At 50.5% G+C, this 25,838-nt stretch overlaps 2 protein-coding genes across 6 annotated transcripts in view; one reads left to right on the top strand and one right to left on the bottom strand.

Annotated features, from left to right (window-relative positions):
- Positions 1-18,759, top strand: part of SPEN (spen family transcriptional repressor) — a 55,926-nt gene extending 37,167 nt beyond the window's left edge. For 2 of the 5 annotated variants that reach the window (XM_042883307.1, XM_042883310.1), the window contains exons 7-16: positions 795-920; positions 1,489-1,602; positions 2,745-2,858; positions 4,446-4,546; positions 7,663-15,583; positions 16,084-16,497; positions 16,770-16,964; positions 17,154-17,312; positions 17,638-17,763; positions 18,311-18,759. In XM_042883307.1, coding sequence (XP_042739241.1) covers positions 795-920; positions 1,489-1,602; positions 2,745-2,858; positions 4,446-4,546; positions 7,663-15,583; positions 16,084-16,497; positions 16,770-16,964; positions 17,154-17,312; positions 17,638-17,763; positions 18,311-18,397 — 9,357 coding nt within the window. In that variant the 3' untranslated portion in view covers positions 18,398-18,759. Of the gene's footprint in view, positions 1-794; positions 921-1,488; positions 1,603-2,744; positions 2,859-4,445; positions 4,547-7,662; positions 15,584-16,083; positions 16,498-16,769; positions 16,965-17,153; positions 17,313-17,637; positions 17,863-18,310 lie in introns of those variants that run through there. The other 3 variants (XM_042883308.1, XM_042883309.1, XM_042883311.1) reach the window with 3 other exon arrangements.
- A 962-nt stretch (positions 18,760-19,721) lies between these two features.
- Positions 19,722-25,805, bottom strand: ZBTB17 (zinc finger and BTB domain containing 17). The gene is made up of 16 exons (XM_042883312.1): positions 25,713-25,805; positions 23,870-24,094; positions 23,493-23,702; positions 23,221-23,409; positions 22,954-23,142; positions 22,743-22,871; positions 22,329-22,567; positions 22,109-22,251; positions 21,693-21,993; positions 21,504-21,591; positions 21,152-21,268; positions 20,930-21,050; positions 20,714-20,844; positions 20,418-20,633; positions 20,208-20,297; positions 19,722-20,121 (listed from the first exon to the last, which is right to left on the bottom strand). The coding sequence occupies exons 3-16, from the start codon at positions 23,698-23,700 to the stop codon at positions 19,832-19,834; spliced, it is 2,451 nt and encodes an 816-aa protein (XP_042739246.1). The 5' UTR covers positions 23,701-23,702; positions 23,870-24,094; positions 25,713-25,805; the 3' UTR covers positions 19,722-19,831.
- Positions 25,806-25,838: the final 33 nt, after the last annotated feature.

The following is a 25,838-nucleotide window of genomic DNA, read 5'->3' as shown; positions in this document are numbered from 1 at the left end:
AAGCTTCTGTGATTTAAACAAATAAACCCCAGCACTCCACCTTCTATTTTCAGCTTGGAATGAATCATAACATCATGAGTTTGTTCAGAGGCTTTTGGTACATTTGCTGGTATGAGCGCCGAGCTTGAATGTTAACCAAATGTCAGCTGTAAGCTTGCTGCTTTTATTTTTAAATCAGTTAAAATGAGCCTTAATTAGACTTCCATTGCTTTCTTGTGCCTGCGTGTGCTTTTGAATGGGCTCATGGTGGCTTAAGGTTAAATATCAGCAGTGATAGAAATTTGGGTCCTTTTTGTCTGTGTCACATCAGTGCCAGACTGGTTCAGGAGATGTGTCCAGCATCCCTCTCTGCCTCTAGGAACAGGATGGATCAGGTTTGTTTGGATGAGAAACCCTGTGTGGCTTTTGGCTCAGAAATGGGGATTGGAGCAGGCTGTTTTCTCTCAAGCCTTTGCAAGCAGAAATTTAGACAATTCTTGGTGTTGTCTCTTCTTGACATAATATTAGCAAAGCAAAGCTGCTGTTTGTTGATCAGGTCAGGCTGGCTTCTATGGGGTTGAATTCTGAATCTGCATTATAAAGAGCTCTTCCTGTGTAAGGATTTGGTATTACCAGTGAATGAGATACAGCAGAACAGCAAAGTTTTCAACTGTCTACTAATGTTTAAATCCTCTCTGAAAAAGCATTAATTAAACAGTGATTGTGAGCATCAGAAGTCCATTTAGATCCATTAGTTACATTGTTGAATATCCTTTTCAGCCTGTTGCTGATTGTCATTTCCTTTTTCTCCCCAGGATATTGACATTAAGAAAGTGAACGGTGTTCCTCAGTATGCATTCCTGCAATACTGTGATATTGCAAGTGTTTGTAAAGCAATTAAGAAGATGGATGGGGAATATCTTGGCAACAACAGGCTCAAGGTAAAGAAATGTTCCCATGGATGGTATCCTTCTCCTGGTTACTTTGGTTTGCAGCATCTCAGGATATTTTGGATCAGCTTAGGCCATGCAAGTGAGAACTTTTTTTAATGCCTAGACCAGATGAGAGCGCAGTGTTTTCACCACCAGTACTGGGGTTAACCATCATTTTTGCTGGCTGCCTGAGCAAGGAGGCCCAGCATGGAGCAGAGCTGGAGACTGCCATTCTTTGGTCTGCCCCTTAAAGGCAGGGCTGGGGAGCTGCCCTGGTACTGGTGATAAACGGAGGCTGTGAGTCCCCAGAGCCATCAATCTGTCACCTTCCAGAAGCATTCAGATTGCACAAGAAACAAATGTTGTCAAACACTGTATTTGTTTAAGCATGCAGAATTATTTTCATTAATTGCTGTTTGATTTTTTTGTCTTGCTTGCACCTGTGCAAGATGCTAATTTTAGAGAACCCATAGGAACGCCTGGCTTTTTTCAAACGACTCTTAATTAGGCGTGCTCTGTTCGGTGAGTTTAATGCTTGTGAATTGTACTGATGGACGTTTTGCCCTTTTGTGTTCAGCTGGGTTTTGGGAAGAGCATGCCTACAAACTGCGTGTGGTTAGATGGTCTTTCTACAAACGTTACGGATCAGTATTTAACTCGACATTTCTGCCGATACGGGCCTGTGGTGAAGGTAGGTGGGAGGCTTTGGTGTATGGTTTGAAGTTGTTACTGTCTTCCTTTCTTCACATCCTGTCCTTTCAACCCCGGCTGTCCAGGGCTTTATGGCTCCGATAGAGAAATGCTCTCTGGGGTGTAATTTGGCTGACAGGGCTCTTCTAGCTTTGCATCTCGTCCATCTGATCCATAGAGCAGTTGCTGCTGGAGTTTGGAGTGAGCCGAGATAACGAGTATTGGAACCCGTGTGTAGCTCTTGTGCAGAACAGCCTCACCCCAACGAAACTTCTTTAGGCTGCTCACACTGTAGGAATAGCAACCTAAGCAAGTAGTTACACTTATGCATGCTAATGACATAAATAGACACGACTGTGTTTTTTCATTAGAGCAAAAAATGACTTCTTAAATGCAGTTAGGACAGTCACACGTGAAGGAGAAGAAAGGCAGTGACTGTGGAACATGTCCTGCAGCAGTGGCACATCACCCAGCCCCTCCGTGAGCGAGATCTGTGCACATGCTTCACCTTAAGCACTGAGTTGTCCCTGTCCTTCTGTTGGACATCGATGTGCTTACAGTGAAGCTGTGCAGCTACAGCTTCTCAGGATGTCGGGGTCTTGCCTCCTTAAGGAACTCTGTGGATTTGTGTTGCAGCTTTGACATTCTTTATTGTAGTTGTTGTTGCTTGAATAATACGTCTGTGTTGCTGAAGGAAGCTGATATTTGGAAACTGGGTGTTTAGCAACTGAGCGGTACTGCAGATGATCATAACAAAAACTGTTTCCATTTTGTCATTAAATGTTCCCTTTACCTTTTTTCCCCCCTAAGACATATTGGAAATTTTTTGAAAAACTCAAAGTAAAGCAAGTGAAAGTACAAAACTCAGTCACCAAAGAAAAACAAAAAAAAAGTAAAATACAGAAAAACAAAATAAAGGCATAATATACCTCAAGCCACAAGATCCACAATTCAAAGCAGTCCCGTGTGCTTTTATTGTCTCTTCATTACAATATGCCTCATCAGAAAAGAATGGAAATTTACTTTGCTAAAAATCATTTTCTTACTGGTATCCTCATGACTTAGGATTTTGTTGGGACTGACGCTAAGTCCTGTGGATGAGGCTCTTATTTGGTTTTTGTTTTGTTTTTTTGTTTTTTACAGGTGGTGTTTGACCGCTTAAAAGGCATGGCCCTGGTTCTCTACAATGAGATTGAATATGCACAAGCAGCTGTAAAAGAGACCAAGGGGAGGAAAATCGGTGGGAATAAAATTAAGGTGTGCAGAATGACCTCCAAAACAAAACCAGAAACAAATTGTGTGTAGGCCTTACCCCCTGAACGCTGGCATTTGCAGACTGCCAGTCAGAAGGACTCTCAGTGGGACAAGCATGTCCCATTTCCCTAAGGCTTAAACTGTTTTTCGCACTCGGCTTATCGAGCTGTTAGGGTATCTCAAACTGTTACCTGCAGAGCCTTTTCCAGTGTCCTGCCGTTTGTTTTGCTGAACTTGTCTCTCTAAGCTCCTGAGTGTTGGTGTCCGTGTTCCTGCCTTATTGACCCGAATCCAAGGCGAGATTTGCTTTAATGTTAGAAAAGTCCGAGCTGGGGGCTGCAGCTGCACGGGGTGACAGAGCGCTGCCGTGTGGCTGCTGCATGTCAGTGCCCCAACCTGGTGTCACAGCCTGCTCCTTGAGGAGGCCTGGCCAAACCTGCCATCTGCTCCTCTTCGCAGCGGGGAAAAAACTCAAAACTGCTCTAAAAAAGAATGAATGGAGAGTACTTTTTTCCTGGAGCAGCGCTTAGCATCTGCAGAGCCATCTTGGATTTGGGTGAATATGGTAAAACCTGTTCTCAGTGTCCCATCAGTGCCACTAAATGGGACGTGAGGTGTTAGCCACCCTCTGAATCACCTTCTTCCTCCTCCTTTCTTCTCTCCTAAAGAGTGGGTGATGATTTCAAGCATGGTCTCTCATCCGGTACGTTAACCTAGCAGCTTCATACCCTTGGACCCCTTCATTCCTTAGGAGTTGGATATACTTCAGTTTCTAAGTGTGGTGGTTGAATATAAGCAGCCTTCATACAGAATAAAATACACATCTGTTCAGAAGTTTCCTATCATGGGTCTGTGGGTCTTGCTCCTTAGCGACCCTGGAGTAAGCAATGCCCTTAGTATCTGTATATCTGCTCCACTGGTTATACAAAGTCTAGGCAGATTTAGGAAAAAAACAAACCCTCAAGATTGTTCTAAAAAAGGTAATAATTTCATTAATGTGATATACAATTCATTAAATCCATTTTAATCATTAATTTTTGGCATCAGTTATGCCCTTGGCTTCTTAATATTCGCACGCTTAGCTAGAAAACAGACAATCTCAAGATTGCAGCTGGAATAGGGAGTGATTTTTGTTGCCTTTCCCATCCCCACTGTTGCCTTGGTGTATAAACCCAGGCAAATAATGTGGAGTCTGAGAAGAATAATACTGACCATGTGGAGATGTAAGGCACTTTGGAATTTTAAATGGAGCTGCAGCATTGGAAGCATCAATACCACGAGAATAACGTGTTTTTCTTGCTGGGTTACTGAGCAGAAGCTTCTCATGTGCTTCTGGTCTTGCACCTAAAACCCCAGCAAGAAGTGGTCACGCAGATCCACACAGCAGCACTGAGTAGAGAGAGGAAGGTCTTTTTCTCCTGGGGATGTGTAAGGTCGGCCAGTCCCAAGGAACGCTTGGCTTTTTTATTGTTACATAGGATAATCCCCATTTTCAGTTCAGCTCCCATGCTCAGATTCCCCAGCAGACTTGAAGGCATGTTAAAATAGATTGTTTGTCGTACTGACTGTGATTAACCTTGTATTTTTCAGGTGGATTTTGCAAATCGAGAAAGTCAGTTGGCGTTTTATCATTCCATGGAGAAAACAGGTCAAGATATCAGAGACTTCTATGAAATGCTGGCAGAAAGAAGGCAAGTGTCTAATGCAATTATTATTGTTTCTTACTTCTTCGGTATCATACTCAGTGCAATTAAACTTTCTTCAGGCCAAGTTTTAAACGCTGGGTTTTGTTCTTACCAATTTTATCCTTTTAAAGTTTCATTTAAAACATTTTAGCATATTTTTATCATCTTCTACCTTCTCAACTTTAAAACATAAAAACCTCCCCCCTCAGAAAAAAACCCACCCACACAAAAAATCCCCAGCAAATTTTGGTGGCTGAGCTCAAGCTGTGCGTTAAGGTAGACAGGATATCACACATCTGCAGTGTAGACAGCTGCTAAAACTCATATGTAAGGTGGAGGCTTCAGCTATCTGCATGTATATTTAGTATTCAGGTTGTGGTGACGGGTCACCAGGACGCAGTTATGAGTCATTTGTTGTTTCCTAAGAATACAGAGACTAGTTTATCTGTGATGCCTGAACCCTCAGGTGTAATTAGGTTATAACAGTTGTTTGCATATAGTCTGATCAGCTTCTGCTGCTCCTCTCTTGAGCAAAGGTAAATTGTCTTCTATCTACCCCTTGTCAAGAGTTCATTAACTCGATGAAACTATAAAAATGAGCAAGGATGCTTTTTTTTCATATGAAAAGTGTATTCTGTGTTGATTTCCATCTACAGCATCTGTCATGTTGGTTTCTGACCATTTTGTGCAGTTTGCAAATCCTGTGCTGCCTCAAAACAGCCATTTTTATTTGTATGCCCTGGCTGAAAGCAGCCTTGCACAGAAGCACTCTCCTTTTGTTCTTTTTTCCCCCTATGGTGACTGAATGGAACGTCAGTGTTTTTATTACTGGTGACAGCAGTGAAGGCTGAAAAACAGAACGTTTTGGTTTTGTGGGTGTGCATTTTTGTTACCTTCAGATGCTGGCTGCGTTGTTGTGGTTCTACCTATGAATAAGCTCAATGTGACCTGGGCTCTGATTGTACCTGCCTGCTACATAAATCTAATGTTTATTTTTTTTGACAGCAAAATAGATTGGGCTAACATGCGTCCAAAATTGCCAGATGTAAAAGTGGAGAGAGTTTAGAAATTGACAATCAGGATTTGCATAATGGAAATAAGTTACATTCATTCTCTGGTCCTTGCCAGATGTTGTGATGTGCCAGCAAGAAGTCAGTAGTCATTTTCTCTGAGCAACACCAAACTGAGGAAAGAGTAGTGCATTTTCAGATGTCTTCTAATGCACAGAAGTCAGCTTGGGCTTGTCTTCAGTGTGAAATAATTCTGAGCTGCACATTTATTCCTGGAACAGCTTGATAGTTGGGTACATGTTAGACTTGTTTTTCCATTTCTGTCATTACGCTCGCATTGTCATTACTAGATACTTAGGAGTAATGAATCATGGAGTGATTGAACGAGCTCTGCAGTGTGTCTTGTAATTCTGCATCTTCTGGTCTCCCAGGCTCCTTCTGGCACTTCACTGACTCTGGCAATGTTGCTGAGAATTGCACCAGCAGATTCCCTTAGGTTTTAATTGTATTCAGTCTAAATAGGACTCAAACCAAAGCGTGTTTTTTAACTTCAGAGAAGTTGCATTGATACAGCATAGGGAATAATCTCACCAGGTCAGTGCATCATTAATCTCAGATCCTTGCAAAACCAGACGGCTTCAGAAAATCTGGAAGCTTTCTTTACAGCCATTACAAACCCACATCATGTGGTGTTTCACCCACCGTAGACCCGCGTGAACGTGAGCATATCCAGTTCTGCAGTCTGTGAAATTACAAATGGGATTTCTTGAGTAGGAGGCTGGAGGCTGGGTTGTCTCTGGAATATCGTTGTGTGAGGTTGAATTGTGTAATATCACAACTGTTCAAAGCTGCCAAAGATTTCTTGCTCTTATAGCTCTGAAGGAGTGATGACTTTGGGGCAGAGTGCAGGTGGAGCAGCGTGTGCTGCAGGAGAAAGGCCATTTATCCTCGAGCATCCTAATGGTTCATAAATTACTTAGAAATGGATGAGACTGCTTTGGTGTGTGGAGTAGCCAATCCTTCTATTTCTTCCTCTTAGTAAATTGTTACTGAATACAAATGGTGCATTTTGTGTCTGGTTTTGTATTTATTGATTAAAATGGAAAGTTAACAAACATGGCAACTTCCTTCTTCCTATGTGTTTACCTCCAACTGCCTCTCACAGCACCCATTGTTGCTTGCAGAGTGAGGTGGTTGGGTTTTTGTCTTCCATGTTAAGCCCTGTGTCTTTTGTTAGTTGATGATTTTTATTTTGTACATTTCTTACAACGTGGAAGCTACTGACTTTCAGAATAAAACACAGACTGTGAACCTAAGCTACTGTACGTAAAATAGGGTGTGCAAAACACTCTGTAGTGGTGGAGAATAGGAACACGAGCTGTGTGCCATGCCTGTATCCTACCCCTCTGCCAAACAGTCACAGTCACTGTTAGGAATTGCTTCTTTTTGCAGTTGAGGGCTATCAAGATGATAATGCTAGCTGCTTGACTTTGCTGAGTGCTTCCTAAGAATTTGCCTGCTCTTACAAGTGGGCTGATAGTTTGGTGTTCAAATAGGCAGTGTCAGCATGTCACAGCAAAAGAGCTAATTTTGGAATTAAAAGTTCATTCAAAGGGCCTAGGATTTTTAAAGAACGGATATTACCTCTTCACTGCTTAGAAATGGAGACAATCCAGCCTTGAATTTTGACTTGACTCATGTTTTCATGAGTTTCATGTTTTCAGAGGTAGGTAGGGACTGTCTCTGCTCCATGAGGTGGAGTGGTCTCCACCGTGGCTGTGTGTGTCCACAAGAGCTAGGTAGGTTTTATCTTAATGTTATGAGGTACGTGAATTTGGCAAAACAATGCAGAAAGGCTAACAAAAAGATACGTGGCAGAGCTGTCACTGAACGGCCGATTTGCTAGCTGCATGCAGTATTTGAAGCTAACAAAGCATTTAATCATCTGTGTACTGATTAGTGTTGTTAAATCTCTGTATGCAGCTGTGTGCAGTTACCTCAGTACACGTACAAATAAACTACTGTAAAATGGTTCACCTGCATGACAGAGGTGGCACTGCAGCACACTGGTTGAGAGGGAAAACTGATGGCACTGTTTTTTCGTATTTTTAGCAGGGATGAAAGAAGAGGATCTTACGAATATGCCCCTGATCGTACTTACTACGAGACTGTTAGGACTCCTGGGACCTACCCTGAAGATCCTCGTCGAGAATACCCAGCTCGAGGCAGGGAATTTTATGCAGAATGGGATCCTTACCAAGGAGACTACTATGACCCACGGTACTACGATGACCCACGCGAGTACCGGGATTACAGAGGTGATCCATATGAGCAAGACATCAGGGAGTACAGCTACAGACAGCGGGAGAGAGAGAGGGAGAGGGAACGGTTTGAATCCGATCGCGACAGAGATCACGAGAGGAGGCCGATTGAACGTAGCCAGAGTCCCACGCACTCCAGGCGTCCGCAGAGTCCTGGAGCATCTCCCTCCCAGTCAGAAAGGCTGCAGAGTGATTCAGAGAGGAGGATCTACAGCAGGTCATCGGATCGCAGTGGAAGTTGCAGCTCTCTGTCTCCTCCACGATACGACAAGCTTGACAAAGCCCGTGTGGAACGTTATGCAAAAAACGAAAAAACAGAGAAAGAGAGAGCTTTTGAGCAGGAGAGAGCTGACAAAGACAAACGCCTGGTGAGAAAGGAGAAGCCGGAAAAACTAGAAAAGGAGAAAACAGATAAGCAGAAACGAAAAGCAAAAATCCATTCACCCAGCTCTCAGTCTTCTGAAACTGATCAAGAGAACGAGAGAGAGCCCAGCCCTGAAAAATTAAAGGGCAATAGTAAACAGAGTAAGGAGAGAGGTGACAAGGAAGGGACAGCTAAAAACCGTCTAGAGCTGATGCCTTGTGTAGTGCTGACCCGAGTAAAAGAAAAGGAAGGGAAAGTTATTGATCAGCCTACTTTGGAGAAACTGAGAGCAAAGCTTGATAATGACACTATGAAGTCCCCGCTTCTTGAACAGAAAACGCAAACATCTCAAGCTGAGCAAACAAAGTCTGATCAGTCTAAACTGGAGCCTGTCAGAACCAAGGTACAAAAAGAGAAAGCCCTTGCCAGTCACATAGAGGTGGTTGATAAAGAGGGAAAACTGAAACCCAAAAAGCACTTGAAGACAGAGCAGACTTCTGAGGGGGCAAATGCGGTAGATTTAGACAAGCTGGAGGCTCGTAAAAGACGTTTTGCTGATGCAAATCTGAAGCTTGACAGGCAAAAACTGGAAGCAAAAAGAGGCAGCCAAGATGAGGAGGACGCACGCGTAGCTTTGAAAAAACAACTTGATGCAACAGCTTCATCTAGAGAAGCTACAGTGTTAAGGGAAGGAGAATTGGAGAGAAAGCCCCTGAGGAAGGAGATGCTTAAAAGGGAATCTAAAAAAATGAGACTGGAAAGACTTATTCCTGGTACTAGTCCCAAAGAAATTCAGGAGACCCTTAATGTTGGTGGGATTGGCATGCGTCCCTCTCTAGATTTGCAGGCAAGGCTAATTGAGGCAGCTGATGAGCCAGTGGAAATTCAAGAGCTCCCTTCTAAAAAATTGAATCCAGTAAAATCCCAGCACAAACAAGCACAGTTACTAGATGACCATGGAACAGAGAGAGAAGATGCAAAGAAGAATTACTCTGGTCTTCCAGAAGACACACCTGACCATAAGCTTGGCCAAGAGAAACCACAGTCAACTGAAACAGAGGAGAAAATTGGCATTGACATTGACCACACGCAAAGTTATAGGAAGCAAATGGAGCAAAGTCGCAGGTTAAAACAGCAACTGGAAATGGAGATTGCAAAATCTGAGAAGTTTGGCAGTCCAAAGAAAGATGTAGATGAGTATGAAAGGCGGAGCTTGGTCCATGAGGTGGGAAAACCTCCGCAAGACGTCACCGATGACTCTCCACCAAGTAAAAGGAAAAAGGCTGACCAGTTTGACTTCGAAATTAGCACTAAAAGAGAAAGAAACTACAGAAGTTCCCGTCAGGTGAGTGAAGACTCTGAAAGGACATCGTGTTCGCCCAGTATCAGACAGTTCCCTTTCCATGAAGATGATGACACACTAGATTCTCCAAGGCTCATACCGTTAAAGGAAACCAAAGAGTCACCTAAAATAGAAGAAAAAGGTCTTCCCTATTCCAACATGACAGTGAGGGAGGACTCCCTGAAATTCAATCCTTATGATTCCAGCAGAAGGGAGCAGATGGCAGAAATGGCGAAAATAAAACTGTCTGTCCTGAGTTCTGAAGATGACTCAAGTAGATGGGAAACACAAGTAAAGCAGGAGCCTGGGAGAGTTGATATTAGCTTTCCAAGCAGCATTGTGAAAAGAGATGGCATACGCAAGCGGTCTGTACGAGACCTGGAACCTGGGGAGGTGCCTTCAGATTCGGATGATGACAGTGAAAACAAACCCCATTCTCCAAAAGCCTCGTCTTTGCTAGAAGGTTCCAGGTTATCTTTTTTATTGAGGGACAGAGAAGAGAAATTACGTGAAAGGGAGGAAAGACTGTCGAGTTCTTTGGAACGGAACAAATTTTATTCTTTCGCATTGGACAAGACAATCACGCCAGACACAAAGGCCTTGCTTGAAAGAGCTAAATCCCTGTCTTCCTCCAGAGAAGAAAACTGGTCCTTTCTAGACTGGGATTCAAGATTTGCTAGTTTTAGAAATAATAAAGACAAAGAGAAGGTTGACTCAGCTCCTAGACCTATTCCGTCTTGGTATATGAAGAAGAAGAAAATCAGGACTGATTCAGAAGGTGGAAAACTGGATGATAAGAAAGAAGATCATAAAGAAGAAGAACAAGAGAGACAGGAACTGTTTGCTTCTCGTTTTTTGCACAGTTCGATCTTTGAACAGGACTCCAAACGCCTGCAGCACTTAGAGAGAAAGGATGATGATCTTGACTTCATTTCTGGTAGGTTGTATGGCAGACAGTCTTCCTCCGATGGGACTAACAGTGCAGCTGACTTGGTGCAAGAGCCAGTTGTTCTTTTCCACAGTAGATTTATTGAACTAACACGAATGCAGCAAAAAGAAAAAGAGAAAGATCAGAAACCAAAAGAAGTGGAAAAACAGGAAGATAAAGAGAGTCGGCCTAAAACACCAGAAACTGTTCCTGATAGTAAAGAACCAGAACATAAAACTTCCTCAGTAGCTGGTCCCTCCTCTGCTGCTGCCCTACCACAGGAACCACCACCAGTTGCTTCTGAGAAGGTAGTAGAAAAAATCATAGTGGAAACAACTTCTGTAAAGGAAGAAAAACCATCTGAGCCTGTTCCTACAGCAGAGGAACAAAAACCTTTTCCTGAACTTGCTGCTCCTGTCAAAGTGGAACCGCCTGAGCAAACTGAACCCCCACCAGTCAGTGAAGCTGGTAAAGACGTTCCTGCAGCCGTGGCATCAGAGGAAGATGCAGTGGCAGCAGAACATCCTTCATACTTGGATACCAAACCTCCTACTCCCGGAGCTTCATTTTCCCAAGTGGACATCAGTGTAGATCCAGAACCTGAGAGTGCTCAACTGATTCCGCCTCCACCGAAACAAGTTCAGAAATGTGATGAGGCTGCAGAACCGAAGGAAGAAAATCCTCTGCCACCTGCCAGCGCTGATGCTGGTGCAAGTCAGAAGGCTGAGGCAGCTGCTGAGGTCTTGCCTCCTGTTTCTGACAACGATATGGAAGTTGAACCTCCAGTTGTTGTAAAAGATAAAAAGTCTTACAAGAGTAAACGGTCCAAGACCCCTGTACAGTCAGCAGCAGCTAGCGTCACAGAAAAGCCCGTCACAAGGAAGAGTGAAAGAATTGATCGTGAAAAGCTCAAAAGGTCGAGCTCTCCTCGAGGGGAAGTGCAGAAACTTTCTGAATTGAAAGTGGAAGCAGAGAAAGTTTCAAGGAATGCTGCTAAGTCCCCTAGTTCTGCCGCAGAGCCAGAAAGCGTGGAGCCAAGCTTGCCCATAAGCCGAACGAGGCGCAGAAATGTCCGTTCAGTCTATGCTACCACAGGAGACAATGAGGGTCCATCTCCAGTGAAGGACTTTGTGGAGGTCACTAGATCCACGAGGAAGAGAGGGGAAAAGGAACCGCAGGAAATGGTGACGGCCGTTCCTACGACACCGAGGAGAGGAAGACCTCCCAAAACCCGCCGTAAGCCGGAGGAGGACATCTCTCCTATAAAGACAGAGCCGGTACAACAAGACGTGGAGGAGACTGAAGCTAAGGAGGCTGCGGAAGCTCCTAAGCCTGTGGAGGGATGGAGGTCTCCTCGATCCCAGAAGCTGACGCACAGTCACTCGTCTGCTGCGACAGGCCAGCAGGGGAAGAAAGGGAAGAACGAACCAAAAGCTGATACCTCTGCTGAATGTGAGGATGCTGCTGAAAGAAGTGGTCAGGAATCAACTGTGAGTGACAACAGCAATAAGGCAAAAGCAAATGAGAAAGAGCTGGCAGCAAGCGAGCAGAAACGTGATAGGAAAGAAGTGGATGCGGAGAAAAATCAGCTAGAAATCTCCACCGTTGAGATGACAGAGAAGAAGCCAGTGCCAGAAAAGGTTACGAAATCCAAAAGGGGAAGGTACAAAAATACCAAAACTGTTGTAGATAAAGCATCAGTGTGTCTGAAAAATGTAGAAATACGCCTCAATGTCGATGAAGTCAAGGGCGCCTTGCGGCCAGCTGAGGAAGAAGCAGAGCCCATGGCGGTGTCACCAGCAAAAATCAAAAGCCCACAGAAAGAGGACATCCTGCCACCCCACTTTGCTAAGAATGAAGTTGAAGATTCATTCCAGGAGACAGAAAAAGAGGTGATGCGGGAGCCGAAGCAATCCCCCGAGGCTGCCCAATTAGCAAAGCAGATTGAGCTGGAGCAGGCTGTGGAGCATATTGCAAAACTCACCGAAACGCCTCCGTCAATTACTGCCTACAAGGAGCCGACAGCAGATGTGCATGAGGTTCGTCAGGAGGAGGAAGGAGACAAACCGGCCCATCAGGCCAGTGAAACGGAGCTGGCAGCAGCTATCGGATCCATCATCAATGATATTTCTGGGGAGACGGAAAGCTTTCCTGCACCCCCAACGTATCCCACTGAATCAGAAGCAGAAATCCCACCTGAGCCACTGGTGTTACCGTCTCCTCGGGAGGAAATGGAGCCTGAAACTGATCAGGCAGTGAACAACATCCTTGAGGCGGAAGCTGCTGTCGAGGCCCCGGTGCAGCCGGTTGCCAGCTCTGCTCCACTGGCCGTGGAGACAGAGAGCAAGGACACGGAGGTCAGCTTCAGCGAGTCGTCCAACTCCGCCCAGGAGACGGAGACCCTGCAGGAGGCTGAAGTTGCACGGAAGGAAAAGGGCCGTCAGAAGGCCACAAGGCAGAGACGCAAAAGGAGCACGGGCAGGAAGGGCGACGTCGCTGAAGTCAATGCCTATGAGCCAGAGAGGGTACAGAGCAGGTCTCCTCCTGCCAACGAGATAAAGGCAAAACCTGAAGACGCCCTGAAGGAGGAAAAGCAACCTAAAGCTGCCACTCAGGTGTCTGTAGAGCCAAGCGCTGCTGAAGGCAGCAAGGCTGCATCTGCAGATGTCATTGTGGATGTGCCCGAAGCCACTGCTGAGAGCAGTGCCTCTCCCAAAGGCCCTGCACCCGCTCCTCTGGACCTGCCAGCCCCGCTGGCTTCTGCCGACGAGGGGAGTCAGAGCAGCTTCAAGATACGGTCGCCCATTGAGAACACACCCATCACACCACCCAGTGTCCCGAGCGCTGCTGTTCCCACCATTCCTTCGGCAGCCGTGGCCAAGCTGCCCGCCGCGGTGCCTGCCGCCATCGTCCCCCTTCACTCCGGCGCTGCCAAGGTTCCTGAGTGGATCGTAAGGCACGAGGAGCCCCGTGCCCGCTCCACGCCACCGCCTGCTCTCCCCCCTGACACAAAGGCCTCAGACATCGATACCAATTCGAGCACTTTGAGGAAGATACTCATGGAACCCAAGTACGTCTCGGCAACGAGCATAACCTCCACGCACGTAACGACAACGCACGTGGAGCCGGTGAGCGCGCCCCGCTTGGAGGAGGCCCCTCTGCACCCTGTTGTAGAGGCCATCAAACCAGTTTCGGAGGAGAAGCCGGCCGTGCCCATCACTAACGCTTTGGACCCGCCAGTGGCCGAAGCACCTGTTTTCAGCGAGAAGGAGAAGATAAGTAGCGTGATTGCCCCCAAAGCCACTTCTGTCATAAGCAGAATGCCCCACAGCGTCGACCTGGAGGAGGCTCCGAGGATCACCTTGGTGAAGCAGGCCCCCCAAACCCAGACATGTCTTGTTAACGCCCCGTCGCCTAAATTTAAGCAGAGGTCAAGCACAAATGACAACAGTAGGTTTCATCCAGGATCCATGTCCGTCATTGAGGATCGGCCTGTAGAGACTGGCTCCAGCCCCGGGCTGCGGGTGAACACGTCGGAAGGCGTTGTGCTGCTGAGTTACTCGGGACAGAAGACGGAAGGCCCGCAGCGAATCAGTGCTAAGATCAGTCAGATCCCCCCGGCCAGTGCCGTTGACATTGAATTCCAGCAGTCCGTGTCTAAGTCTCAGATCAAACAGGAACCTATCACACCGTCGCAGCCGACGCCAAAAGGCTCTCAGACCTCCACGGGCTACGGGACTGTTTCCACCCATTCTCCTTTGGTTCTGGGAACGCAGCCGTACAATATGTCTCCCGTGATCTCCTCTGTCAAACAGGAGCGCGTTGCGTTGGAGAAGTCCGACTCAGCCCACCTGCCTGCCCAGCCTGCGGCCTCGCAGCCTGGCAAGGTTCTCACACAGACTGTCAACACTCCTCCCGTGCTTGTTGTGAACAAAAAACTGCCCGATCCGGCGGCTCTGAAAGTGGAGACCAAGACTCTGCAGCCTTCCAACTTGAGTCCTGGGGTCAGTCCTCACCACCCTTCCCTTTCTGGGAAGATGCATTCGGAAGCAAACCACGTCAGCTCGGGGCCCAGCACCCCAACCGACCGGGCTATTTCCCACCTAGCGGTCACCAAACAGGAGCCACACTCGCCGCGGACCAGCGGGCACTCGCCATCACCGTTCCCGCGCACGTGTCATCCCGGCAGCACGTCATCGCCAGCTTTGTCGAGCAGCACCCCGGTCATGCTGGCACCGGGGATCCCCGTGCCTCAGTACATCTCCAGCATGCACCCCGAGCAGTCCGTCATCATGCCCCCGCACAGCGTCACACAGACTGTGTCCCTGGGCCACCTGTCCCAAGGGGAGGTGAGGATGAACACTCCTCCCCTCTCCGGAATTTCTTACAGCATCCGCCCCGAAGCGCTCCACTCCCCCAGAGCTGCTCTGCAGCCTCAGATAGATATGAAACCTCAGCGATCCAGCACGCCCCAACCAGCGCCGATACGCGATATCGTCATGCCCCCTCTGTCCTCTCAGCATCCCCCCGAGGAGGAGATGCACTACCACCACACCACAGTGTGCAGGGGGCCGGCCCCCGTGCAGCCCGATGTGCTGGTGATGCAGCCGGATTACCGCATGCACCCCACCAGCATCAGGCTGGAGCAGTACAACGTGCCGCGGGACGTGCGGATGATCATGCATCCCCACATGGCTGCCGTGGGCGAGCACCACTCAGAAAGCAGGCAATCCCGGACGCCTGAAGGGGCCGGAAAAACGCCGCCTGTTAGCAAGACCCCGCAGCCTGGCAAAGAGACACCAAAGTCCTCCGAAGGCAAGATGGCCCACTCTCCACACAGCGAGCCCCGGCTGCTCAGCGTCCCTTCCGGCAGCCAGCTCCCTGGCCTGCCCCTGACGCAGCCGGTGGTGGTGCCGCACGGCGTGCAGATCATGCACCCCTCGGGCAGCTCCTTTCACGACTACCGCTCGGTGTATGGCGACATGAGGAATTACCACACTGCGGCACAGCTTGGCCACCCGCAGTTCCCCGGAGCGTCGCCCATCGGGCTGCCTTCCCGGAGCATGACCCCATCGCAGGTGAGAAGTGAGGCCGTTCCTCCTGCCTGAAATCATAAGTGTTTTGAGCTTACAGCGGCCTCACTGCAGTTCTTTGTGATCGAGAGCTGAGCTCTGGGTTGTTCCAGCCCAATTTAAGCTTGGTTTCCAAAATCACAGAGCTGTTTTTGTTTGGGCGGTGGAAGTTAAACGTTGCTTACCTTTAACAGACACTAGAGAAACTTTATGTGTGGTGCAAAGCTTCCATTGGTTTCTAGAGGCAGAGAGGTGTTGGGGAGAACAGTCAACATCAAGATATTGAACGGGGCAGATGGGCTCCTGTGGTGGGGCTGAGGGTGGCCCTGTGAATCTGGGCAGCAGAGCGGGGCCTGGGGAGGTGGCTGCTGCAGCAGCATGGAGACACGTTCAAGTTAGGCTGCCCCAGACTGATGGTGTCCCAGTGGCCTCGTTGGTGCATTAGCGAGCTCTGATATGCCCGTGCTCTAAAGTTTTTCCTTTTTCCCCCATTGCCTGCTTCCCAGGGTCTCCCAGAGGGTGAACACTCGCACCCCAGCCAGCCCGGACGCAGCAAGACTCCCCAGATCTCCCAGGATCCCAAGGGCCCAGCGGCATCGGGACCCGAACAGAGCCACCACCCCACTGTAAATAGGCATGCAGCACAGATAGACCCTCACGTCCACCTTCAGAGGGCACAAGCGGACACGGGCCAGACCTCCTACCCTTCGCCTGTTGCCATTTCCATAAAACAGGAGCTTCCGTCACCGCACCAAGCTCAGGCAGTTCCCAAGCAATCACTGTTCATCCCAACAACCTCGGGCCCTGGGGCGCCGCCAGGGCTGCCCCTCAACCGCCCCGAGCCCCAGGCTGCTCTGAAACAGGAGCCATCTCCTCACCCTGTGTCACAGAGACCTGTGGATATGGTTCAGCTTCTCACGGTAAGCACCTTGCTGTCGTCTTCAGGCCAGGAGCCTCGTGCTGCTTGCTTCCTGCTGGGAGAGATACGATCAGGAGATGGGTTCTGCCCGTCTCCTCCCATGTGTAGCGCCAGAGTCTAACACTCCCATGGAAGTATTAGAGGGAAGCATGAGAGAACTCAGTTCAGATGGGATTTCCATCGCAATTCAGACCCCTCTTTAGGAGAGAGAAGCGCTTCTCGCAAGTTCACTTTCTTCATCCGTCTTAAGGTTTCTCCTCCCTCTCCCTACAGAAATACCCCATCGTGTGGCAGGGCCTCTTGGCTCTAAAAAACGACACGGCCGCCGTTCAGCTCCACTTTGTGTCTGGAAACAACGTGCTGGCACACCGCTCCCTGCCTGCCCCTGAGGGGGGGCCGCCGCTGCGCATCGCTCAGCGCATGCGGCTCGAGGCCTCGCAGCTGGAGGGCGTCGCACGCAGGATGATGGTAGGGGCTGCAGCCTTCGCTCTCACCTCACTGGGTTGGCATTTCTGTAAGGTTCTGGGAGCTCCTTCCTTTGGCACGTCGGGAGGAGTTGGGTGTTTCCAGCTGGGAGAGCAGAGCATTGAAGTCAGCCAGCAGCAGGCCTGTTCCAAGCAAATGTTTGACTTGAGTTTGGTTGATTTTTCTTTCCAGGTGGAGAGCGATTACTGCCTGCTCCTGGCCTTGCCTTGTGGACGAGACCAGGAAGATGTTGTGAATCAGACTGAGTCACTGAAGGCTGCTTTCATCAGCTACCTGCAGGCTAAACAAGCAGCAGGAATCATCAACGTTCCCAACCCTGGCTCTAATCAGGTATGGGCAGGGAGAGCGGGGTAACTTTGCAGACGAAAGCTGTGTGTAGATAATGGACCTGCTTCACTTGGGGTTGTAGTTGAGGCCCTTCATTGAATCACTGAAACAACCCCCATTCACTGCTGCTGCTCAGAGCAGAGCCCCAAACTGTGGTTTTGTTCTTTACAGCCCTAGGCTGAAAAGAGAGCAAAGCCATTTTTCATCTCTTTCTCACCATAGCTGAGAACATTTGGTTTTGAAACTCTGGTTTCGAGACAAGGAGGGGGGGATTGGGATTGTCACTCAGTGCATTGCTGTCTCACTGCACTCCCTCTCTCCCCAACAGCCTGCCTACGTTCTGCAGATCTTCCCACCCTGTGAGTTCTCAGAAAGCCACCTGTCCCGCCTGGCCCCCGACCTCCTCGCCAGCATCTCCAACATCTCTCCTCACCTGATGATCGTCATTGCGTCGGTATGAGCCGTTTAACTGCTTACTGACTCTTTTTTTTTTGTTTTTTTTTTTTTGTTTTTTTTTTTTTTTTTTTTTTCCCAAGGCCCGGCAGCAAAAAAAAAAAAAAAAACCAACAAAAAAAAAAACTCAAAAAAAAAATACAAAAAAAACCCCAAAAAAACAAAAACAACAAAAAAAAACAACACAAAAAAACCCCCCCACAAAAAGACACACAAAAAAAAAATCACAAAAAAAAAATTAAAAATAAATAAAAAGAGAGAGAGAGAGAGAAAGTAAAGAAACAAGAAAATGCTGCCAGCCTACCAGCCTCCTGCCCTAACAGGCCTCGATCAAACTGTTGCTGGGTAGTGGTTCTGCTACCTTGTATGTTTACATATTGCTTTAGCTTATGGACAACTGATGCACTCAACAGGCGGACTGGTATTGGGTTTCCGTGCCTCCTTTTGGGGAAAATAAAGGACGGCTATTTTTTTTAACAAAAAGAAAATAAATAAAAAAGAACCTGAACTGCCTTTGCACTAAATTAGTGACTCGGACCTTTGCACAGTTGGAGACATGCTGTGACGCTCTGGATGTCTTGACACACACGAACGCGCGCCGTGGACTAAACGCAGGACCTGGGAACTTCTGCTGAATTCTGTGGGTCAAGGATCATTTCACACATTATCTTTTGTTGTTGTTGTTGTTGGTTTTTTCCGTTGTTCTGTTTCGTTTTGGTTGGTTTTGTTTTTTCCTGGATGTGAACCTTCCTCTCCTCCACCCACCCCTGCTGCAGCCGTCTTCTCTTCATCTGGGATGTACAGTTTACACTGAAAAAAGAAAAAAAAAGAGGAAAAAAAAAAAGAAAAGAAAAAAAAAAAAAGCAAAACAAAAGGGAGAGCTATTTTCCTTCCTGGTGGGATATGCAGAACTCAGTGGGTGTGTGTATATATAAATATATATATAATATATATAAATATATATAATACTGACTTTAAAAAAAAAAAAAAATCAAATCCCCACAACATACATTTTTTTTTAATCTGTGCCAAAAATGTGTTTTCAGAGAAAATCTTATTTTCATACTCAGACTTTGTATTGTCACTCATTTGTAAGTGCGCTTCATTTAAACATGCCCCCCTCCCTCGTCTCATGAGCTGTGGAAGTGTTATACACTTGTACAAAGACTTTTTACCCCCCTTCTCCCTTCACCTCCCCTAACACTTATTAATTTATGGAACTGTTTTTCTCAGCGCAGTTTTGTTTTGTGTGTCCATTGGATTACAAACTTTATTAAAAAATACAAAACACCTCGCGCCGCTGTGCTGCTGCTGCGCCGGGGGGGCGGGCAGGGCCTTCCTCAGTGCAGCTCCTGTCCTGCCAGCGTTGTTCAAGCACTCGGCTGCAGGGGGCTGCAGTCACCGCCGTCGTAGAAATGGGCATTTCCAGCATGGATGAGAACAAATCCTCCACGCCCCGAGCGCTTCTGCTCCAGCTGCAGCCCAGCACCGTTGTGCCTCTGTGGGTTCGGAAGCTGCTGTGCTGAATGCTTCAGACCCGCAGCCACGTTGCGGTGGTTTTGCTGTTTCCTCCCAGCAGCCTGCAGTGGGTGCAGCACGCTGCTCCCTGGGCACTCGGCGGCGTCATCCCTGGTGCAGGGCTGTTTTTGGATGGGGAGAGCCGGCCCCCATCCCCATCTGCCTCTGGGCAGAGTGAACCCCTCAGCCCCAACCTCATCAGCCCCACGGATGCGAGGTGCAGGGAAGGGCTGCTCCACGCATCTGCCTCTATTATTCCACACCCTTGCTGGCCCTCTTTCCCCTGAGCAGCAGAAAGAGATGGGAAGGGGCCTCAGGGCTCCTTGCGCTGCCCCAGCCCTGAGTAGGGGGGAGCATCCAGCTGCACTCGTAGCACGTATTGCAGTACCCCCCTCCCTACCCCTGCAGCACCTGTGTGAGGCAGTGGGCTCCAGCACACGCTTTAGAAAATATTGCCATTTATTCCTTCTCTTTCTCTCCTTCCAGAAATACACTTTTTACACCATTTCCAAGCAGCTGACTTTAAATAAAGGCGAGGGGGTGCGGGTGGGTCATTCAGCAGGTGCCTGGCCCTCCCCAGCCAGGGGCACCGGGGCCAGGGGGGCGGCGGGGGCCTCTTGGGGGCTGTCGCGGGCACGGAAAAGCAGCTCGGTGGCTGGGATGACCTGCTCGGTCTGCCAGGTGGCAGCAGCGGCCCCGTACTGCTGGTAAAAGTCCGTGTCGGCCTGGAACATGACGAGCGCCTGGGCCGTGTGGATGCGGACGTGCTGCGCCAGGCTGCTGGCATCCAGGAATTTCTCCCCGCAGGAATCGCAGGCGTAAAGGATCTGAGTGTTGGGGTCTGCAAGGGCAGAGGGGAGGCCCGCGGTGTGGCAGCAGCAGGGTGGGAGCCATGTGAGCGCAATGCCGGCCCCCTCCCCTCCTCACCTGCTTCCTGCACTTGTTTCACCGCTTTGGTGATCTCTGCTTTAAGCGCTTCGGTCTCATCTGCCGTCACAGCGGCCGCCACGGGGACCACTGGAAGAAAGGAGAGAGAAGCGATACTGAGGGCGCCGCGAGGACACGAGGCCAGGCAAGACTCAGCCCGAGGGATCCGACCCACGGCAAAGTGCCCCGCGGCCACGGCCCAGGGCTCACCCGTGAGCTGTGTGACAGCGGTGGCAGCCAGCGCCTCGGTGGCCAGCGTCACCATGTCGTCTGAGGCCACCGTGACGATGTTGAGCTCACTGCCATCTTCTGGCTCCAGGATCTTCATGCCCGCCTTGCCCTGGTGCACCGTCTTGACGTGGGAGCGCAGGTTGTCCACCCGGTTGAAGCCACGGCCGCATTTGTCACAGAGGAACGGCTTCTCCCCTGGGGACGAGAGGGGAAGCAGGAGGTTGACTGTGGGTTCAGGCACACAGGGCAGCGCGGGGAGCGCTGGGGGCACTCACCGGTGTGGATGATGATGTGTTTGGAGAGGTCACCCACATTGACGAAGGCTTTGTTGCAGACAGTGCACTTGTGAGGTCGGATGTTGTCGTGGTGCCGGATGTGGTTGGCCAGCTGGCTTGACTGCACGAACCTGAAGGGGAAACAGGGATGAGGACACAGAGGTGGCACTGCCCAGCAGCACGGTGTGCACTAACAGCACCACGGAGGACGCTCACCTCTTGCCACAGCGCTCGCAGACATAGGGCTTCTCCCCTGTGTGCTGGCGCACGTGGGCGATGAGGGAGCTGGCTTGGGTGAACGCCTTCCCACAGATGAGGCACTGGCACGGCTTCTCTCCTGGGGAGGCAGCAGGAGGGCTCAGCCCCATGGGGATCAACGTGGAACCTCCCCTCAGCCCTCCAGGGAAAGGCAGTGTGGAGGCTGAGCTGCGTTCCTACCTGTGTGGATGCGGACGTGCCGCTGCAGCGCCCCAGGGTCAGCGAACTGCCGCTGGCAGTGCACACAGACGTAGGGCTTCTCCCCGCTGTGGATCCGGAGGTGCCGCTTCAGGTTGCCTGCGTGCAGCTGCATCTCAGACAGCAGCACGGGGACACCGCAGCGCCCCCATCCCTCCCTGTGCCGCATGCAGCAGGAACCCTGCAACAGCTTGGGGAGATGGGAGGGAACCTCTGTCCCGCAGATCAGCTCCTTTCAGGAGCAGCCCCAGGGTGCGAGGCAGAGGTTTAAACCCTTCTCTGTTCCCCACGGACAGTGGATACCCTGCTCGGGGAGCTCCCCATCCCATGCTACCTGAGGTGGTGAACTGCTTGCCACACTCCCGACACTTCAGGGGCCCATCCGCAATGTGAATCTTCAAGTGAGCTTTCAAGTTCCCCACCTGGGGACAAACATAGGGATGCAGAGAGCTCCCCACCATCCCCAGCAGCCCCCCATGGTGGGCACTGAGCCGTGACTGCTCCAGCCCCTCCTCCAGCTCACCTGGTTGAATTTCTTGTCACAGTGGGGACACTTGTGCTCCTTGTCGGTGTCGTGGGTCTCCAGGTGCCGCATTTTGGAGGTGGGGTCAGAGAAGGAGCGCCCGCAGTAGTCGCACTGGTAGGGCTTCTCCCCACTGTGCACCAGTTGGTGCCTCTTGAGGTTGCCCGAGGTGGTGAAGAGCTTCCCGCAGTCGTCGCAGCGGTACTTGGCCTCCCCCGTGTGCCGCTTCTTGTGCAGGTTCAGCAGGCTGATGAGGCGGTAGCTCTTCCCACACTCCTCACAGCCATAGGGCTTCAGCGGGCTGCAAGGCATGCGGGGCTGGCAGGTGAGGGAAGCAGCACAGCGAGTCCCCGCCGACCTCTGACTCCGCTGCCGCCATCACAGCTCCAAGAGCCGGGTGGCAGCTGCCGCCGTACCTGTGCGTCTTCTCGTGGGCTTTGCACGCAGCCGGGTCTGAGAAGGCTTTATTGCACTCCCTGCAGGAGAAGGGTTTCTCGCCGGTGTGGATGCGGATGTGCCGCTTGAAGTTCCCAGTGTGGGTGAACTCCTTCCCGCAGTCCTGCGGGCAGAGAGATGTGAGGTGATGCCGGGGGCACCGAGGAACAGGAGCCCTGCCGTGGCTGCGGCCGCCCTCACCTCACACTTGTGTGTGACGGAGCCGTAGGCTTTCGACTCGGTCCTGTCGCTGTAAGAACCCGAACGCAGCAGCCGCGTTTCGCCTGAGTTCTCCTGTCCGGAGTCAGTGCTCCCTGATTCGTTATCCTCAGCATTTTCTCTGCTTTCTAATTTGGGTTGTGCTGCCTTGGGAATTTTAGCCTCCTCTTCTTCCTCCGCCATCGCCTCCCCCTCTTTCTCCTTCCCTTCCAGCTCCATCTCTGCATGCATTCAAAAAACAGGGACACGAAGGATCGAGAGCAGCATCAGAGACACATAAACCCATCTGCACTTCCTAACTCTAACCCCAAATTTAAGCTGATGCACCTTAGATCCTGCCTCACTCCCAGGAAGGGAAAACAGCAAAGTCCCCGTGCTGTGCTCACCACAACGCACCTCTTGCCTCAGCGCTGGGAGCATCGCTGCCCTTCTCCCTGGGGCTGCTGTTGCCCACCTCCCTCTCTGCTGGCTGCAGGCGGCTGGGGGATGTGGCAGCAGGGCCGGCTTCGGCAGCACTGTCCACACCTACGAGCAGCAGAGAGTCTCAGCCACGTTCAAGAAGTAATGGGCAGCAGGACAGGGCATCTGGGGGGAGTTCGGAGCTCACCTCCTGCCTGCTGACTTTCTGCAGGGCCCTCTTTGGCATCCGCTTGCTCTGCTGGCTCCTTGGGCTGTGTTGCTGTGGCCACAGGCGCCTCTTCCTTCCCCTCTGGGTTGGGAGGATCTTTTGGTTTGTCAGAATCACCTTGCGTTACTGCTGCCGCTGTTTTGCCCTCAACAATCACCTTCTCAACCCCTGCAAAGGAAGACAACTATGCCATCAGGCCTCTGTGGCTTGCTGGATGAGGCGAAACAAAACAAGAAAGCTACGTACCGAGCTCAGTGAGGAGCTCCCGGCTCTCTACAGGGCTTTCTGCCAGCACCGTGAGGGATTTGAGTGCATTGCAAGCGTTGACGATCTCCCGCATCTGGAGGAACCCTGCCACAGCCAGCACATCTTCCACATTGTCAGGGTTCAGGCTCAGCTTGGCCGTGTACATGAACTCCAAAACCTGCCCCAACCCTGCAAAAGGCACAGCACACGCTGCGAGCTCCCACCTGTGCCACCCATCCGGCTGTGGGATTTACAGAAGCCTTGGATCCTACCTGCCACGTTGCTGATGTCGAGGTGCACCACGTCCTCCTTCTGGTCCACAAAGAGCATCCTGAAATACTCACTGCATGCCGCCAGCACGGCTTTGTGGGCCTTGAAGTTGATGCCATCCACCACGAAGGTGCAGTCGCACAGCAAGCCCAGCTGCCGCAGCTGGTTCAGCTGCTCCAAAACCTGCCTGCTGTGCTGAGGGAAATCCATGGCTGTGGGCAGAAAGCAGAGCTGTAGTGAGGTGGTGCTAAAAGCCCAAAGGGGCGGGAATGGGGCAGAGCACAAAGCCAGGAATCCTAAGAAGCGGAAGGCGGAGGGTCAGCGGACCGAAGGAGGTGGGAGCACTGCAGACATCTGCAGGCAGTGGGAGCTCACGTACTGGGTCAGGGCTGGGCAGGCCAGCTCAACTGGGGCAGCTGCTGCAAGCCACAAACGTATTCCTTCAGCTGCTAAGCACAGGATGGGCGTGCAGTGCGACGAGGGAGCCTCCTCCTGTCTGCAGTGGGTCGCAGCAATGAGCTCCCGACGGTCTTCTGCCTTGCTCTGCAGTCTTGGGTCTCCCTTGACAGCAATCACCCCTTGGAGAGGAGCAGCCAAAAGAAACCTGCAGGAAGGAGGTGTTAGGGGCTTCGTTTGCTCAGCTGAGAAGTCAGAAAGATAGAGGCTGGAAAGGAACCATGAGGAGAACCACACGAGACTGTGAGTCTGCCCTCCTCTGAGCAAAGATGCTCTCTGTGTCTCCTTCCCCTGCCCGTCCCAAAACACAGGATGATTTTCAACCAAACACCAACAAATCACCTGCCCCCAAACACATCTATCAACAGCCAGAAATAGCAATACTTCTGTCAAGATCTATCTAAACCCTCATATATATGTGTAGATATATATATATATATATATGCGTAAGACTCAGTGAAGTTTGCAAGGGAAACTTTGCCTCCCTAGAGAAAGAGCACTTTCCCAGCAGCACAAACAGTGCTGCCTTATGTACTTAGAAAGCTCTGAGCCGCATGCAAACACAAAAGGATAGGATGGGAGCAGAAAAAAAAAAGGAATGCAGTCAGGACTGCTAAAGAAAGCAGCTGACATGGACGCAAACCCTTTCCTATTGGTGCTGTGACACACGAAGATGTATCAAAGCCCCGTGCCTGAGCTCAGCTCCGTGCCTGAAAAGCAGTGATAAAAGAGGAGTGGTCCTTGGTTGCAACCATGTGCCGCAGAGAGATCTCAGGAACAGAATTGGGAACCATAGAATCACAGAATGGCCTGGATTGAAAAGGACCACGATGATCATCTAGTTTCAACCCCTCTGCTATGTGCAGGGTCGCCAACCACCACACCAGGCACTATGGCACTATGAGGAATGAGAAGTTTGTGGCTCTCCTCCAAAATCTGCCCCTCCCTGGTGCTGAAGTCAGATTCTACGCAGCCCTCCAAGGAGAAACGCACTGCAAACCCCCTGTTTTAAACTACAAAACTCACTGCTTCAGAGCTGTGCAAAACCCACAGTGGTTTCTTGCTGCTTTTTTTCCTACCCCACACCGAGGTGCTGTGACCTCCATACAGACAACGCACAGCCAGAAGCAGACAGCCCCCGATTCCACCTTGTCAGAAGGGCGTGGGTGCTGCTTTCCCTTCCCATCTCTCCCTGACGCAGCTGACAAGCCCCTCGTTACCCGATCCACCACAGAGATGGAAAGCTCTGTTACCAGAGCACCTGCACACACAGCAAGAGCCACAGCCAGGTCCCAGGGTGCAGCCCACACAAACGTGCTCCCAGGGTATGAAACTGGGGGGAGAAAGGGAGGGAAAGCCAAGGGAGCAAGAGGTGCTCAGCAACAGGAGATGTAAAGCAAAGGTTTTATGCCTTCTTTCCTCCTTCAACGCCCAGAAGTTCTCACTGTGAGGGCTGGCAGCTCTCCCGTTTATTAACAAGGGCTCGTGAAACGCAGTGGAGCAGAGAAACCCCTTTTTTTTTTTTTTTTTTTTTTGTTAAATTCCTGAGGGGCTCAGAGGTGCCCTCAGCTCTGGAGCCGGGCGGGCAGCAGTCAGACTCAGCGCAGGGCCTCACCTCAGAGCTGGGTTCAACGCAAAGGGGGACTGCACCCCAAAACCAAGGCCTCCTCCTAAGCCTACCCCCAGGCCTCTACTAAGAGTCTCTTAGCCTCCTAGCGAGCCTCCTCCCAGCCTCCCAGGCTCTCCCCCACCACCCTCAGCCCTACCTGCCATACCGGGCCCGCTGGCGGCCTCAGATCACCGCCCGTGACACGGCCCAGACAAAGGGCGCCGCCATCTTGGCACCGGGCGGAAGCGGCGTCGCCCCTTCCCGCCCACCGCATGCGGCACTG

The sequence above is a fragment of the Lagopus leucura genome, unplaced genomic scaffold (assembly GCF_019238085.1).
Source record: "Lagopus leucura isolate 7727_CA_CO unplaced genomic scaffold, USGS_WTPT01 Super-Scaffold_100037, whole genome shotgun sequence".
NCBI lineage: Eukaryota > Metazoa > Chordata > Aves > Galliformes > Phasianidae > Lagopus > Lagopus leucura.
The sequence above is the reverse complement of the archived record's forward strand: the minus strand, read 5'-3'. Positions and strand labels throughout refer to the sequence as shown.